This window comes from Notothenia rossii, assembly GCF_949606895.1.
Source record: "Notothenia rossii genome assembly, chromosome: 7".
NCBI lineage: Eukaryota > Metazoa > Chordata > Actinopteri > Perciformes > Nototheniidae > Notothenia > Notothenia rossii.
Window position 1 is genome coordinate 34163332 of NC_136905.1, and position 18800 is coordinate 34182131.

Consider the following 18800-nt stretch of genomic DNA (forward strand, 5'->3'; position numbering starts at 1 on the left):
TTGATTTTATGTGGGCGTTAAAGGATAAATCCTGATCAAATATAACACCAAGATTCCTTACAGTCTCACTGGAGGCCAAATTAATGCCATCCATAGTTAATATATCTTTAGATAATTTGTTTCGTAGATTCTTCGGGCCAAGTAAAATAACTTCAGTTTTGGTCGTGTTTAACATCAAAAAATGTAAGGTCATCCACGTTTTTAAGTCCTTGAGGCAGTCTTGAATTTTATTTAGATGATTAATTTCATCAGGCTTGATTGATAAATATAGTTGAGTATCATCCGCATAACAATGAAAGTTTACAGAATGATTCCTTATAATATTGCCTAACGGAAGCATATATAGGGTGAACAAAATAGGTCCAAGCACTGAGCCCTGTGGCACTCCATGGCTAACTTTGGTTTGCATGGAAGATTCATCGTTGACACGTACAAACTGAGAGCGTTCAGATAGATAGGACCTAAACCAGCCTAAAGCAGTTCCCTGTATGCCAACTAATTGCTCTAGTCTTTGCAATAGGATATCATGGTCGATAGTATCAAATGCAGCACTAAGATCGAGCAAGACAAGAATAGAGACAAGTCCCTTGTCAGAGGCTATTAGAATGTCATTTGTGACTTTAACCAGAGCTGTCTCTGTGCTATGTTGTGTTCTAAAGCCAGACTGAAAATCTTCAAATAAATCATAGTTTTTTAAGTAATCACACAGCTGTTTTGCGACTGCTTTCTCAAGAATCTTTGAGAGGAACGGAAGATTAGAAATAGGTCTATAGTTGGCTAAAACCTCTGGATCGAGGTTGTGCTTTTTAAGAAGCGGTTTTATCACTGCTACTTTGAAAGATTGTGGAACATAGCCTGATAATAAAGACATATTCATAAGTAAAAGTAAGTAAAAGTACAAAAGTAATAGCGTCAAAATATACTAAAAGTACCCAAAGTAAAAGTAGTCATTGTGCAGATTGGTCCATTTCAGAATAGAAATCTTATAATAATAATAATTATATGTTTTGATTATAATTATAGATGCATTAAAGTGTTATCAAAGCTGGTAAAGGTGTAGCTAGTTTTAATGGCTTTGTATGGCAGATACTAATATAGTGCTGGAGGACTGCAGACATGTCTCCTCTGAGATAAGGTTGAAATTGACAGAACAAAGTTACAGACAAAACTATGATCGCAGACACAGAGCACATGATATGCTGCACCTGCAACATGTGTGGATCAAAGATACATATGAGAAGGGCACAGTGGTGTCAACAGCAGGCACACCCAGGTCTTACATCGTTGAGACCGAAGAAACATATACCACCTCTCTTCAACCCCTGAGGGTCCTCGATTATCTGATAACACCACACATGTAAACACCACTACTGAGGCAGCATGCACTCCTGCCACACCAGAAGTCCAGCATGACTCGAGTCAGCAAAGCACAGTGTGTGAGAGACGTTTTCTGGCCAGAGTCAGGGCGCCTCCTGCACATCTAAAAGACTTTGTGCGTTCATAGCCAGGAAACTGAGTGGTCAATGGGGCAGAATAATCCCCACACTCAGCTGGAGGGTTTAGGTAGTCCACCCCATCCCTCCATAGTTAAAACTAAATAAATGAATAAAATGAAGTACAGCAGTTGAATGTTTTAATAAGAATTCTGCAGTTAGACAGAACTATATGCTGATACAGTGTTTCATATTTTGCACTATGTTAAGACCTAGAAAAAGCCTTTAGTGTCTTTAATAATATCCATCTTGGTAAACTTGAGATGTAATGCTGTTATACGTGTATTGTTCATTAGAATGAATACAAGTTAAGAAATGGTTTAATATCAGCTTCAGAGGCTTGTGTTGTCCATACACTCTCCACTGGTAACGGCCCGTCTACACAGCAGCGTTAAAAAATCTTCCAACGCTTCCAACGCTTCTCTTCCCATTGACTTTGAATGGGGGTGATGTCACTTTGGCTCGCTTTTCGCCGAACTGCATTGTGGGGAAGCAAAGCGAAGATTTCCAGGATTTCCAGGATTTTCAGGATTCAAAAGTTGAGCAATGTTCAACTTTTGAAGCTGAGGTGGAAGCGTCAGCCAATCAAATCCCGTTTATGCAAATCTGACAGTACAAGCGCTAGCCAATCAAACTGCGTGCAAGCTGGGAGAGCTAGACCGCAGTTCATTTTCTATATTCCTGAAAATGGAGGAGAAATTAGTTATTGCGGTAGCAAATCACCCGGTTCTTTATGACCAGTCATTAATAACTTACCGGGATACAAACCGGAGGAACCAGGCATGGAGGGAGGTGGCAGGGACAGTGGTTTGGGAATTTTATATCCAGTTTACTTCATTTTAACATTGCTTTTGCTTTGTATGTTGGGGGCGGGAGAGTCATGTGATTGGTTGTTGGTCGCGTTGCTCGCAAAAAATCCCCAAGCTTTCAGACACGCCCAGCTCCAAGATTTTCAAGATTTTTTTTAAGCTGCTGTGTGGACGGGCCGTTAAGGTGTCCTATTTAGAAAGGGGGATGTAGTATCAGGCATAATAGGGTAGGAACCTTTATGATGTAACGTGTTGTGCATCGGTGATTAATAAACAAGAGCAAGTCAACCTACTGTACACGTTGGTCCAATCCTTTCCTATATAAGAGCCTCTATATAAGTTATAGTGAACACTTATAACAACAGAACAGTTCCTACTTTATTTGGACCAGCAGGAGATTTGGGTACATAACCTGTAAGTATTTATGATGTTTAAAACAAACAAGGTATCTACCACGACTGTTTAAATGCGTAAACGTTTTTTGGGTTTGCTAAGTTGGGATCGCGGAGAAATGCTCTCCGCAGACCCATGCTCACAGCGTTATAAACCTTTTTCTTACTCAATATCAAGCCACACTTATTGTTTTTACTTCGGCTGTGAGTTTTTGTGTGTTTGGCTTGTTCTCTCTGTATCGCCGACCCGGGAGCCTGTCCGCTCCTCGCAGCAGATAGCAGCAACGAGCCTCTCAACGGCCCGACCAATCAGAGCACACTGGGCTCACAGGGAGGAGGGGGCAGGAGCTCCAACAAGCCGTTTAGGACAGAGAGTGAAAACACATACTTTACAGAGATGCTGTATGAGAAACCAATGTGAGTTTGGAAAATTGCACAGTATAAATCTATTTTAGTATACCTCAACAATAGAATTATGATCAGTAGAAATGGCCATGACATGGACCCTTTAACAAAATGCAATGATACTTTTGAGGTACCTATGGTGACAGATGGAGACTGAAAAAGGCCTCCTTTTGATTATTTTTTAAGTTGTCCTGCTAACTAAGCTAACGTTTTAATCAAATATTGTTGGCTTTCTTAGCCAGGTCTCGCTTGGAAAATTGATTTTCTTCTTTCGCAAAGGATAAACTATCGCTTTGTGATGGACAGCAAAGGAGATAAGCTAGAGGCAGTAAGGTATGCTTGCCCTTGCTTGGTTCTGCATTTACAGTAATGGGTTGGAATGAGGTCCCATGTTACCAAATAAAGATGGTGACAAAAAGTTTCATCCTTTCCTCCACTGGTTATTCAAATGTTACCAGCCATCAGTAAACTCACCCACGTGTTCCCGGTCCTGGCTCTGGATGTGGTTGTGGCTCTCATTAAAGTTGCGTGTCGGGCTCTCAGACCTGAGGCCCCCCGGCTCCACCTGGCTCACAGTGGAGCGCTGACTCCAGGACCTGACTCTGTCCGGGGCCGCTGCCTGATTCAAACCCGCTGAACTGTTGCTGGGACTCGGCATGTGGTTCTGGTTCTGGTTCTGGTTCTGGTTCTGGTTGAGGGCCTGGACCACATTGTGCTGCAGCATACTGAGGCACTCCCCCAGGCAGCTCAGAGTGGCAGCTGAAGTGGCCTTAAAAAGGAGAAGGTCCTTGTCCAATGGAAGGAGGAGAGAGATAAAAAGGACGGGGAGGGGAACATTCACATTTTAGTTTCAGATTGTTCTTGGTTTATCATCTATTAGTGTGAGGGTTCTACAGTACTGCAATACTACATGGTGTTTGTCCACCGCTTTATTGTCAAAATTGCATCACCAATTGAATCAGAGATACAGGATCTCAGGATTTAATGGTAAATGGATTGCACTTATATTGAGCTTTATCAGGTCTTTTCGACCCCTCAAAGCATCGCTTCATAGCTTTACGAATAGCGAGTCGTTCACCCATTCACACCTCATGCATGCAGAGCAGTACCACTTGCTCTCCCGTGTTTCTCAAACTTTTTCATACCAAGGACCCCTTAACCAATAAGAAAACACTCGCGGACCACCTAAATCCCCAAATATCCAAAAACAATAGGCCTGCTTACCACTCCAACAGTATAACAAAGTACAGCCTAATAATAACTACAGCTTAACTTCTCTATATCGCCTCGTTCACACATTAAATCAACAATACAAATACAACTACAGATTATATAAGCATTTAGTTCAAATGTGATTTAAAATGCTCAGGTTTTACACCTCATATGAAATGTAGACTACATTTATAACGGAGTTTATGTCCGAGCCAACAGACTCACAGATCGTTGGCTACTGAGAGAAATGCAAAATGCATGTAGTACGACACAAACCTCCGCTGTGGATTTTCAAAACAAAATGCAGTAAAACTATGGTTGCAGGCCCAAGTTTAACCCTCTGAGGTCTAAGCCATATTTTCACGGCTCGCCTGGGCTTTTTTTGTTGTAAAAATGCTATTAAAACATGAACCTTGGTGACCATCGGGCTGGCCTGCATGGTCTGCCTACAAAACAAAAATAAAAAAACGTTTTTGCACCCCCAACAACAGCCTCTGATCATCAACAGACTTCATGCAGTGCTTCATTGGATGCACATATTAGATAATAATCTCTATCTCACTCCTAAAACATCTAAATCTACTTAGCTGTAGCTTACATAGCTGCAGCTGCCCCGGCCGAGATTTACTTTACCGACATACGATACAACCAAGTTAAGCTGCTTTGAGCGGCCTTATTGGCTGCTGTGAGTCTTCGGGTAAAGTCTCACAATAGGTACCGCTGGAAAGCTACAGTTCCAGCGATTCGGTGGTTATCTGCATGATATTTGTACTCTTTATATCTCCAACAGTGCAGCCTTCTTACAGTGCAGACGCTTTTCTGCTTGCTCTTGCCTCTGCTTACTTTTTTATGCTGTTTTTCTATTTTTTTTCTTCTGAAAACTTCGAGCAGCGGCTCCTGGACATTAACCTATCACTGAGACAGTTATTATTTGTAAATAGACGGAGGGTTTCAGCCATATTTCAATATTTTTACGACGACCTCAGTCTTACAGTAGCGTGGCCTAGCAACAGCTAAAGCCTGGTATTGCATGCTATTTAGCTTAAGCTAGTTAGCAGCAAAATGTCTCCGTTCTCTACAGATGACTTCCACAAACTTCTACAGAAGATGGCCTTGTTGGAAATGAAAATGCAACGGTTGGAAGTTAACGTGGAAGTGAATGGACTATGTCGTGGGAATGACACCACTTTACCAGTGTTGCAAAATAATGGACGAAGGCATGCTAACTCAAAGCTAGTTAGCAGCTACAAGGATTCCAAGGAACAGGAGGGCTGTGTACCGGGTAATAAATCTACAAGTGGTAGTCCTCCCTCGAACTCTCTGGGTGCAAGGCCGAAGAGTAAATCATTTCCATGGGATTTGGGAGGACGAGCAACAGGCAGAGCCCAGCGCTCTGAAATCTGTGGTGCGACCGGCTGGCCTGTATTATTATCACCCAGGAATAGCGCCTATTCAACCCCTGTTCCTACTAGGAAACAGCCATGGACAGCTGCTAAAGGGAGAACTACAAACAATCCTCCTAAACCACAGAGTGTGCCAATCCAGAACAGATACGATCCACTGACCCAGAACCCGAGATCTCTTTCTGATGACCTGGATAACCTGTCCTCTTCACACAGCAGGGTAAGGAGTCGGACCAATAGCTACTCCAAAAGTAAAAGGCTAGAAGGAAAGCTAACGACTGGGCCTGAAACTCTGATTGTGGGTGACTATGCTGTAAGAGATGTAAAAAGTCTGTTTAGTAAGAACAACACCAAAGTACTCTGTTTTCCGGATAAGATATGGTCTCTGACTTGGCTGAGAAGATCCTGCATATTTGGGCTGAACATCCGACTGTGAAGAATGTGGTACTGCACACTGGAACAAATTATGTTGTGAAACAACAGTCAGAAGTGCTGAAAAAAGACTTTAAATGTTTGTTGGAAACTGTCAGCTCTCTAAATGCAGAGGTGTTCATCAGTGGCCCTCTACCGCCAGTCAGAAGAGGAGTGGAGAGATCTGTCTGTACTGACCATTCTGTCAATTGTATTGACAATTTTAACTTTTTCTGGGTTCGCAGAGATCTTTTTAAGGCAAATGGAGTTTGCCTGAACAAGTCAGGAGTGAAATTGTTTATCTCCAACGTATTCAACTGCCTACGTCATCAATCTGTTCCCTCTGCCAAGGACAAGCAACAAGAGGAATCAAAACAAGAGAAAGACACAACACATCGCTCAGAAAACCTTGAAAATCTATCACTGCACCCGCCTGAGGAATGTCTTAATTATGAGAGACAAATGGAGGAGTCTCCACCGCCCTTCACCCCCCCTATCACCTCTGAGGATACTCTTCCTTCACCCCACAGCTCTCTCTACTCTCCGTTCCCCCTTTCACCCTCGCCCTCCCCCCTGGAGATCGCTGAACACACGAAGGAGATACAGAGGGTTGGCACCGATTCCTTCCTGGAGTTCAAAAACCAAACTAAGGCGATACGCAGGGTTGGCAGCATGTCCTTTACCCCCGCTCCTCAACGACGCCCACCAAAATCACCGCAGAGACGCGCACCATCTCCCCCGTCTTCATCACCGTGCCTACGTCGACCACCTCCCCCAATTGGCAGCATGTCCTTTACCCCCGCCCTTCAACAACGCCCACCAAAATCTCCGAAGGAGAGACGCGCACCATCTCCCCCGCCTCCATCACCGTGCCTACGTCAACCACCTCCCCTCCCTTCAAGAAAGCATCTGCCGTCTCCGAAGCCTGATAAGGATGTGTGTGTACAAAACGCAACAAACTCTTACTGATATGTGCTGGGTCCAGGCTCAAGGGCGTATGGCACTCTCAACTCTTTCCAGGACATGCCGGGGCCCTGCCTGCCAGTAGCTTTGCCGATATCTGTGTTGATAGGTAATAGATTAAGAGCGGTGAATCAGCTTAGAAACAGGAAGAGCTTATCAAATGTAGCAGTGATTCCATGTCAGCCACAGCTTGTCACAAAAAATCTTACTGATAGTGTATCCAATAAACTTAAACTAGCTTTATTAAATGTCAGGTCTTTGGCAGGAAAAACATTTTTAATCAATGATTTTATCACTGAGCACAATCTTGATTTTATGTTTTTAACGGAAACTTGGATTGAACAAAATAACAGTGCAGCTGTTCTTATCGAATCAACAGCTCCCAACTTTTGTTTTATGAGTCAGGAAAGAATGCATAAGAAAGGAGGTGGAGCTGCTATTTTGTTCAATGATTCCATTCAATTCTTTGTTTCTTTCGAATATGTGGCCCTTCAGCTGAAATGCTGCTCTCGAGCTCTGTTCCTAAATATATCTATAGACCACCCAAATACTGTGCAAGCTTTTTTGATGACTTTACTGAACTGCTGTCTATAGTGTGTATTGACTTTGACCGTGAAGTCATTGTTGGTGATTTTAACATCCATTTTGACAACCCCCAGGAGAGAGGGGCTAAAGAACTGTTTTGTGTTCTTGATAGCTATGGACTGACTCAGCATGTGACAGAGCCCACGCACAATAAGGGGCACACCCTGGACTTAATTATCTCAAAGGGTCTGAATATCTCTAAGGTTGTGGTGACTGATGTTGCACTCTCTGATCATTCCTGTGTTTTCTTTGAGAGCTCTATTTCTGTTGACAAAAATGTCCAAAAAGAGGTAACCAGAAAGCGATATTTAACTGAAAATACTAGGGAAATGTTTACTCTAAATCTTTCTTCCACACTTGCCCCTGCTAACATCTCAGTAAATGAGCTAGTTGATCATTTTAATTCAAAAATTAAAGATGTTATAGATGCCATTGCTCTAACTAAGATAAAGGAAGTGACTGGGAAGAAAATATCTCCATGGAGAAAGGCCATGACCGTGAGAGCAGAAAAAAGAGAGTGTCGAAAAGCTGAACGTAGGTGGCAAAAAACAAATCTCCAGGTTCACTTTGAAATCTATAAAGAGAGACTTGGCCTTTATCATTTGGAATTGAAAAACGAACGACAGTCTTTCTTCTCTGACATCATCACCAAAAACAAAAACAACGCACGTGCCTCGTTTTGCTACCGTCGACAGACTAACTAACCCCCCAGTGTCAGTAGCCTTCTTCACTGACACAATTCAGAAAATCAGACAAGCAGTCAGTGCCTCTGCATCAGGTACAGCAAATGTGTTGGCCCTATGTCCACCTAATATCAATTCAGAAATCATGATACAATTCCATCAGATTAATGATAAAAACCTAGAGGACATTATTCAACTTCTGAAATCCTCCTCCTGCTGCCTTGATATTATTTCAACAGGATTTTTCAAAGATCTGTTTCATTGCATGGCCTCAGATCTACTTCATATAGTAAACAAATATCTTCACTCAGGTATTTTTCCACAGGCCCTGAAAACTGCAGTCATTAAACCGCTCTTAAAAAATAATAATCTAGATGCTTCAGTGATGAACAATTACAGGCCCATATCAAACCTGCTATTTCTAGGTAAAATCATTGAAAAAGTTGTTTTTCAACAGTTGAGTAATTTCTTGCATTTAAATAAATGTTTGGATGTGTTCCAGTCAGGCTTTCGTCCAAACCACAGCACTGAGACTGCTCTTGTAAAGGTCTTCAATGACATCAACCTAAACACGGACAGTGGCAGAACTTCAGTGTTAGTATTATTAGATCTCAGTGCTGCGTTTGACACTGTTGACCACAACATATTACTCGACCGACTAGAAAACTGGGTGGGACTTTCGGAAACAGTTCTAAATTGGTTTGAATCCTACTTAAAAGACAGAAAAAACTTTGTTTCTATAGGTAAATACACATCTGAGTTAACAAATATGACATGTGGGGTTCCTCAAGGCTCCATATTGGGGCCTCTTCTCTTTAACATCTACATGCTACCACTGGCTCAGATAATGAAAAACAACAAAATAAGTTACCATAGCTATGCGGATGACACAAAAATGTACGTAACAATTTCACCAGGAGACTATGCTCCAATTCAAACACTGAGTAAGCGCATTGAACATATCAATGACTGGATGTGTCAGAACTTTCTCCAATTAAACAAAGATAAAACTGAGGTAATGGTTTTTGGAGCCAAGGCAGAACGTATAAAAGATAGCGCTGAGCTTCAGTCTGCAATGTTCAAAACAACAGATAAAGCCAGAAATGTAGGTGTAGTCATGGACTCTGACATGAGTTTCAACAGTCACATTAGAACAGTTACTAAATCAGCCTACTATCACCTAAAGAATATATCTAGGATTAAAAGACTGATGTCACAGCAGGATTTGGAAAAACTTGTCCATGCTTTTATCTTCAGTAGACCTGACTACTGCAATGGTGTCTTTACAGGTCACACTAAAAAATATATTAGAAAACTGCAGCTAATTCCGTACACTGCTGCTCGAGTCCTCACTAACACTAAGAAAGTGGATCACATCACTCCTGTTCTGAAGTCCTTACACTGGCTTCCTGTGTGTCAAAGAATAGATTTCAAAATACTGCTGCTGGTTTATAAAGCTTTGAATGGTTTAGGCCCAAAATACATTTCTGACCTACTGCTAAATTATGAACCATCCAGATATCTCAGGTCTTCAGGGACTGGTCAGCTTTCTGTCCCCAGAGTCAGAACTAAATATGGAAAAGCAGCGTTTAGTTATTATGCTCCAAATATCTGGAACAAACTCCCAGAAACCTGCAGGTCCGCTGCAACTCTGACTACTTTTAAATCCAGAATAAAGACTTTTCTTTTTGCCACTGCTTTTTAATTTAACTATTCACATCTTAGACTGCACAGTAACTTTTATCCATGTATTTTATCTTTTCTTTTTAATGACTGATTTTAAATGCCATTTTCATAATGTCTTTCATTTTTTGTAAAGCACTTTGAATTGCCTTGTGTTGAAAGGTGCTATATAAATAAACGTGCCTTGCCTTGCCTTGCCTATAATCTAAAAGATCGGATTAAATACGTAGAATATGCGCACTTCGACATGGCGCTGCGAGCGTCGACTCCAGAGGCTCTTACTTTGAAACCTTGAAATGCGGAAATGTCCTCATCAGCAGGCCATCACGTGATTTCCGAAAATAACCGAGTGTCACGAGCAGATTTTGGTCGAGACCTGGCGGAAAGTTTGTCTCAAAACTCTGTGGCTGCTGTCGAATAGTCCATTTAGCTTAGGAACCTTCCTAACCGAGTGAAATGACCCGGAAGTCCCTCAGTGGCAGCCATGATAAGTGCCGTTCGAATTATCTAGCATGATAGGAAAGGAGGTTTCAAACTTCCTTTAGCTTAGGAACCACTAAACCTCCCTAACCGAAAGGAGAGGAGAAAATGCTGCCCCACAATGCCTTGCAGCCGCAGCATTTGACGTCACACAACAGTCGGCCGTTCACGGACACAAACGATTATGACGGAGAAATTATATCATGAAAGTCACGGTGCTTATTAAGCATTTTAAAACGTATGTGGTAAGTTGTCAAAGTGCTTTTTTTTTAACGTTCATCAGTATTATAATCAAAAAGAGAAATATGAACGTTTTTACTGAAATGATCAAATAAAGTCAACATTTCACTGAGCTGTGTGGGGTTTGTTCAACTTTTAAAAGATGTTTGAATGGTGATATAGGTGTTAAAGACTAAGGTTTATAATAAATACATTTGTATTGATTTTAAGATCTTTTCATAGTTCATACAATCATACTTATTGGGATCATTTGTATTAATGTGGACTGGAGGGAGAGGGTGATGAGCATAAGTTTCACTTTTTTATTTCAATTCCAACTTTGGTCATGAAGAATATGTTTCTCTGTTGTTCATAAAGCATAAAGCAACATTATCAGAGCACGGTGCAGTCTCTAGATCAGTGCTTGAATTGGGCCGGTACTCACCGGTACGCAGTACCGGCACTTCTGATTTTTACCAAGGTGCCGGTACTCAGTAAAATGCCGGTACTCAGCCACCGGCAATATACGTATATATTGTAAACGCAACGCAGCGCAAATGTGGGTCTGACTCTGCCTCACAGAGGGTGACTGGCTGTCTACATGACGTGGCCTGCCGACATTGCCACTTTCATACAGATCATACTAATGCCCTCCATTGGTCTCTGTGTGTCATTCAAGCTCGGGATGGTGTGTGTTGGTGTATGTGTGGCGCGAGCGAGCGAGAAAGCGCGCGCACCGGTTACGTGTATTGTCGTTAGCATCTGGTGCTAGCTAGCTGCGCTAACGGATATAAGGAGCTGTTTCAACAACAAGGTAGAGGGAGAGTGCTTTGCTGTCAGACTGAGAGGCTGATAACTACAGCTCTGGTGAGGTAAATTACTCTCTGAGTCTTTAGATAGTTAACTTAGTTTAAGTTATCTCAGTGGGTCTCAAACGGTTCGGTTACCATTTATGTAAACACATATTTCCATTTGAGGGGGTAGTAAAATATGCATGAATAATACAAAAAAAATGTTAACTAGCTGAAAAAAGGTAAGATAAACTTGTTGAGAGCTAAAACTAGTCTTTGCTGTTGCCTCAAAGAGGAGCAGGGGGGAGAGGAGGGAGACAGGAGAGGCCGATTCAGGAGCCCAGACACACTCACAACTATAAATGAACCAAAAACAAATAAATAAACAAGTTTCAATGTTTTTTCATATAGGATATGGTATGTTATTGGTTATTGCCATGTACTTATGATTTTATGATTATTTAAATGTATATATTTTTGTTTCATATGGGTGTAGTCTCTTTATTTCCCCCTCAAAATGCACCAGATTGATGCATTTAAGTCCAACATTTAAAAAAAAAAATCTTACCGGGGGAGCATGCCCCCGGACCTCCCTATAGGATTTGAGGCCCGGCCCCACTGTTCCCAAATAGATTTGCAATTTTTTTTAAATAGTAACCCATCTCCATATGTTTCTTTTTGGGTAGTAGATTTAAACTAGAGGGCTATCACTTTGTGCAGCAACGCTATTGACAAATAAATCCAGCAAAATGGCACAAAAAACTGGTAGTTGCCTCAGGGACGAGGAGTCATTTAACCAGCCAGTAGGAGTCAAGCTTTACTTTCTTTTATATCCATAAAGAAAAAGTAAATCTGTTTACAGTTGTTTCATTATGGATGTTGAGAGGTATCCATATATCTCTTCATTTTGCTCTCAAAGTGCACCAGATTGATGCATCTAACTTCAATATTTTAAAAAAATGTTCCCGGGGGAGCATGCCCCCGGACCCCCCAGACTAGAGGGTGTCAGGTCCACTCCCCACTTATAAAAATAGCACTTTACCACTGCACCCCCTCTAATCTCAGATGCACCCTGAGTCATTTTGTTTAAGTACAGTGAGCCTTTCTAAAATATACAGTAAAGAGACAAACCCACCAGCATTATAGGATATACTATGACTTTGTGCCAAATACTTGTTGCTGATTTAGAGTACTGGCACCTTTTTTATTCCAATTCAAGCACTGCTCTAGATGAGTCCGTTGTTCTTATTATACATCCATGTTGTATCCATGTTGTAAGCTGTATAGAAAACTGTAGTTTCCATAGTTTCCCCACTGCAGCAGATGCACAAAATGACGTCCGCTGGCGCATCATAAACACGTCGGATAGTGAAAGTGCATTCGGATTCTCTAAAGTACCGCAGTCTCTTCTCCTAAATCCTTTTGAATTATCCTATCCACTATCCCTTAACCCCGTGACGTTTCACTCAGAGATCAAGGAATAGGAGATAGGGTTAGAATTTAGGAGCTGATTTTTAAACTATCCGAACGCAACCTGTGTGTGTAAAAAGACGATCCACAAGCAGAGATTTGAGATCCACAAGTGCAATTTTGGTTGACAAATACAAAATGGATTCGCAAATGCCTGATCGAAAGTTGTCAATGTTAAAGAGATATTCACAAATTCCTTTTGTTTATTTGTAAATTAATTATAGTATTCACAGATCTTTTTTTTATTTGTGAAAATATTTTGCGTATTTGCAGATCCGTTTTACATTTGAAAATGTATTTGTTTTACATTTACAAATCACATATTTACATACAAATTATTTGTATGTTCACACAAATATTTATGAGACAAATCTAAGCCCATATGAGTCATCAGAAACGGACGTCGCTTCACGTGACACTCCGGAGGAAAGGACGTCCCATTGCTCTTAAAACTCAATTCCCTGCTTCTTCCCTGTGGGAGGGACTTGACGCAAGGAAACGACGCAAGTGAGGGACGCAAGGATTTCATTTAACCGAAGTGAGATGCAGCCATAGTTGGCCATCGGGCACAATTTAGGGTTAAGTATCTTGCCCAATGTTGACTGCACGGGCTGGGATCGAACCAACAACCTTCTGGTTAAAGGACTAACGCAATCCCTCACAGCCACAGTCACCCCTTAATAAGAAGCACTCTTTAGTGAACAAGTCATTTCTCGGATTAAATACAGAGGTAAATCCCAGGACAATAAAGTATTTTGTATTTCATTATAACGTATCGTATTATAATGTAATTTATCATACCGTTAGGCGTCATAGGTCATAACGTAACATATCGTATCGTGTCATATTGTACCGTATCACATTGTAACGTATCGTATCATAACGTGTTGTGACGCTTTGTATCGTAATGTGTGGTATCGCAACATGTCTTCCAATGTATCGTATCGTGTTTTTTATTTGTGTGTCATGGATTGTCTAATCCAAAATGGGACTTCTTGTCTTGCATATACAAAGCATGACAAAAAAATCAATGGTATGCCCTCCAGAAGCACAAGTAACTTTGATTGATTGGTCACAAGGCGTGGAAAGAGTGAGTGGGGTCAACGAGGGTATGAGAAAATTAGATTTGAAATGTACCGCATCAAACAATAACCTTGTCTTGAAAATGCTGTCCTGTCTTCAATTCAAAAAGGCAGAGCACAATACCACGAGCAGACTTTAAAGAGTTATTAGTTTAATATAATTGGATTATGCATTATGCTTTTCATTGGTTACTTATCTAATTACCTCATCCAGGGAAGCGAGGGGTCCACCTCGGGGGGGTAGGGACTCTATAGAGTTGACCAGGATCTTCTGCTGCCCTTCAGCCTGGATCATCACCTTCACACAGACACAAAGAACAATTTCATAATCAAGGAAGCAAAAGCATAATGTAACCAACTTGGGGAAGCAATGATTTGTCACCTCTTCTTCCTCAAAGCAGTAATATCAAGAGTTGATGCTTTGATTGACACTGCATGATTCTGGTTAGACTCTCGGTCAACATAAACAGTAACCGCCTCTCCAGAGTTTGTATGAGACAATAAGCCCTGGTTCTGCAGAGATTGACATTAAACTCCAGGAGGAATTTGAGATGTGATAGAAGTGGGAAGAGGGAGCACCACAGTATGAAGAAGACAACATGTCCTACATCCAGGACATGGTTAAACCGTACACCCCAGCACGTGCACTCCGCTCTGCATCAGCCAAACAGCTCGCTGCACCCGCACTGCGAGGGGGACCCAAGTTCCCGTCAGCAAAAACACGTGGGTTTGCTATCCTGGCTCCAAAATGGTGGAATGAGCTCCCCATTGAAATCAGGACAGCAGATAGCTTACACATCTTCCGACGCAAACTGAAAACTCATCTCTTTAGACTCCACTTCGAGCGATAAAATTACTAACAAAGCACTTATATACTATTAAGGGCTGGCTTTCTAAATGCCAGTTGAGTAGCACTTGAAATGTTTGGCTCTATGAAACCTGATGTACTTATATGATTCTGTTTTCTTAAAGGTTGTATCTTCCTGGTCGAATGCACTTATTGTAAGTCGCTTTGGATAAAAGCGTCAGCTAAATGCAATGTAATGTAATGTAATGTAAAAGAAAGAAAGGAAAATGTGGTTCTTTCTCTGACCACAGGATGTAATACCTTCTGACATGGCTGCTGCAGAGCAGAGGCAATGAGGCTTCACATAATCATGTTTGATAATGAGTCGTGTTTAATGAGTGTGTGAGATGAGCTGAGATCAATGTCGGTCACATGCACACTCATACTTATGAGTTCAACAGCAACTAAAGCTTTTTCTTTATCCCCCGTCAGGACATTTGACTGCCTCTAATTTCCAGTCTTAGGGGCTCAGTCAAACAAATTCTACATAGGCCTAGTATTACATGCTGTGTATATGAAACCACTGCAATCAGTGCAGCAGCAAAGAAACCCACTGCAGATTGTATGTTGTAATAAAGGTGGGGGTATGTCATTCACATCAGAAACACTTTTTGTTATATTCCATGGAATGCTCTAAACATCCCAATAGCAATGAATATATTCAATGCTTTGACAATAAATAGATAAAAATGTTCATCTGTGGAAGCCGTAGTACTGTAAAAAGCACGACCAACCGTTTTAGCCGGCCCGGCTAAAATAACTGGATGGCCTACCTGCCTGTCAGCCTTCCATCTGTGCACAAACTTATCTCGTGCCCTCATTGGTCATGTGCACGTTCGTTTGTGTTGGAGGAGGGGCTCTGTAAGGAAGTGGCAGATTTTTTCCGGTTGTGTATTTTCAAATTCTAGCGCACTCAAGTCGGCTTCTCCAAAATTACCTACCCCACCTTTAAGTTTAATTGAAAAAAACAATATGCAGCTATACTTGTTTACCTGAAATGATTTGAGCTTGTTTTAATGCTCATTTTGTGGTGGGTGCCAATGTATATTTAAGCAATAGCTCACGACAGGCCGTGGTATATGCTCATTATATCACAGCTAAGGGGCGTGGTTCGGCCCGACGCGAAAAATACACACTCTAATTTAAATAGTTTTTATTAGTAAATAATGATGTTCAAAATAAAATAGTCCCTAGTTCTGCACAAAACATAATGCGAGGTGGTTGCTATGCAACAACACTAACAGCTAGCGAACATATTAGACAGAGAGCGTTGATCCATTATTTGGCTGTTTATTTACATTAATGTGTATGTTGCTGTTTATTGTGCACCCACTGAAAAACTGTCCAGCATCAGTAGCATGGCTTACGTGGTCACTTGTATAGGTTGAGGTTGTTGTTCTAGGCTGTTGCTTGGCGCGGCGAGAATATTGCTCCACTTTCTCCGTTCCCCAAGATTCGGCTTCCAGTAGCTCTGGAGAGAGCTTACGCACCTGTGGCCACTAACGGTCATAATGTCTCTGCTTTGTTTCAAGACCTGCATCAGAAAGCTTTTGAATGGTGGTACTTTTCCAGTTTGTCTACCTGCTCTTCACGTAGCTGTGCATGTCGTCGTTTAGGTGCTTTTTTTGGAGATAGGCACTCCTCAATCCACTCCTCCATAGTAAGACCCCCCCGGAGGTCGAAGTTAATCTTAAATGTTTCTTATGCTTTGTAAGTTTGTTTCTTAAAGGAAGAAATGTAAATATATTTATAAAACTGGCAAGTCCAATCAGGCAATCTGATTGGTCGATAGTGTTTTTGCGGACCTCTTTGATTACAGATTTGAAAACATCGTTGCTTGCTTTAAAAGTAGCACAATTCATTATGTCAAACATTGGAGAGTATCTAGATATCCCTGCCCTAGTGCTAAAGGAACTGCATTCTGAATATGTTTTGCCGTTTGATGTCTATGTCTGGACCGCTGCTTAAAAAGGAGGTTTTCTGCCCCGTTACTTCTCCGCTGCTTTCTTGTTCCAGTATGAAACAGTTTGCTTTTCAGCCCAACGGTATACTGTTTTTCTCAGACGGGGAGGGATACTGACTGAAAAGTAACTTACAATTCTACCCGTGGTATACGCTCAATATATCACGGCTAAGAACCAATCAGATTGCTTGATTTGACTTTTCCGTTTTATAATATAATGTATGCCCCCCTGTGACTGAGAGGAACCATGTAGTGTGAAATTGGTCGGGTTAGTTTGGGACTGTCTCCAGCCCTTAAGAAAAGCAGCGTTGGATTGTCAGTCTGTCCGTTATTCCAATACCTCGGTCCAGGGCAAGTTATAGACAACATCTGCATAGATTCCCAAGTAATTCTATGAATGTTTATGGTTCTTGGAAGGTAATTATTCGAATTGTGGGTCCCCCGTTTTCTTTTATCTACCAAAACCATCAGGTTAAAATGCCCTCTTGATGGTTGTCAATGCTCCCCCAAGGTTAAGATACATGACTGATCATCCACTTGAAATACAATTCAGTGTGAGGTGTGCCGTGTGCCATGAGCTCTGGAAGAACATCAACTCTCCCAAGCCAGATCTGTGAGGATCTACAGTGCTGCCTCCTTCTTTCCCCCTTTTTTGTGTTTGTTGTTGTCTTTCTGTCTTCCTGGCTGGGCGTGGCTGACCTACTTTCGATTTCCGCCAACTCACCTCCTCAGCTGTTGCTCGTCACTCTGATTCAACTACTCACCTACACCTGCATATATACCCAGTTTTCGTCATCCAGTATTCACCAGTTCGTCGTCTCACCACAGTGGTAATACGTCTTGGTATTTAGCTCTTAGCAAAACCTAATCTCAGTGTTCCTGTAAATCCTCACCTTGTGCTCTCTCTGTTCAGAATACATCTGCCTACTCCTCTGCCTGCCACGTCCAGCCACCAACCCCTCGTCTGTGTTCCTCCGTGCTTCCACACACACCTGCCCAAGCCTGCTTGCTCTCGTCAGCTCTGGATCCCCGGCTCCCCTCGCCTGTGTTCCTCCGTGCTTCTCCGCACACCTGCTCCAGCCTGCTCGCACTCGCAAACTGGATCCCCGGCTTCGGATCTCCGCTCCACCTCCGGAGAAACTCCCTGGCCCTGGACATTGGGAATATCAATTCTCTCAGCTGTTCAGCATCACCGGTTTTGGAAATAAAGCCTTTTGTTTCTTAAACTTCATTCTCCTCTCAATAGTGTTCAGTATTGTGGGTTCACACCTGTAAGCTCTCGGAGAGCGTAACAGTACGAACTGGTCAATATGAACCCCTCTGACACTGGATCGGATTCCTCCGCTGTTCAGCACGCCCTGTCTCATCAGGGAAACCTTCTGGGTCAACATGAGAAGCTAATCCGAGCTTTAGTTGACAGCAATCAGTCCATGGCACATCACATCACGAATCTTGCAGCCCAGATTTCAACCCTGATGTCTTTTGCTGCAATTCCTGCACCCTCTAATCTCCTTCAGGAATCTACTCCATGTCAGGATTTCCCCATCTCCGACCCAGAGCCTTTCCACGGAGAGGTGGAGACATGCAGAGGATTTATTTTTCAATGCAACAAGGTATTTCGCCAGCGCCCCTTGTCCTTTTCTTCTGATGTGACTAAAATTAACTATGTGTTGAGTTTGCTTCGTGGCAAAGCATTAACCTGGGCCGAAGCATTGAGTTCTTCTGTAGATTACGACATTCTTTCCTTTGGAGTTTTTTCTGAACATTTGTCCACTGTTTTTGATCACCCCGACTACTCTGGCTCAGCTGCAAATCGTCTGCTAAATTTGCAACAGGGGACTCGAACTGTTGCAGATTACTCTATCGAGTTTCGCACACTGGCGGCAGAGGCCCGATGGGACGAGGCGGC

At 42.0% G+C, this 18800-nt stretch overlaps 1 protein-coding gene across 5 annotated transcripts in view; it reads right to left on the bottom strand.

Moving 5' to 3' along the window:
* Positions 1–18800, bottom strand: part of LOC307047197 (oxysterol-binding protein-related protein 10-like) — a 139871-nt gene that overhangs the window by 89282 nt on the left and 31789 nt on the right. For all 5 annotated transcript variants that reach the window (XR_013810367.1, XM_079693982.1, XM_079693980.1 and 2 more), the window contains 2 exons: positions 14287–14379; positions 3574–3886 (listed from right to left, as the gene is read on the bottom strand). Coding sequence is in view for 4 of the 5 variants with exons in the window: in XM_079693982.1 (XP_079550108.1) it covers positions 3574–3886; positions 14287–14379 (406 nt within the window). In the remaining variant the exon portion in view is untranslated. The remainder of the gene's footprint in view (positions 1–3573; positions 3887–14286; positions 14380–18800) is intronic.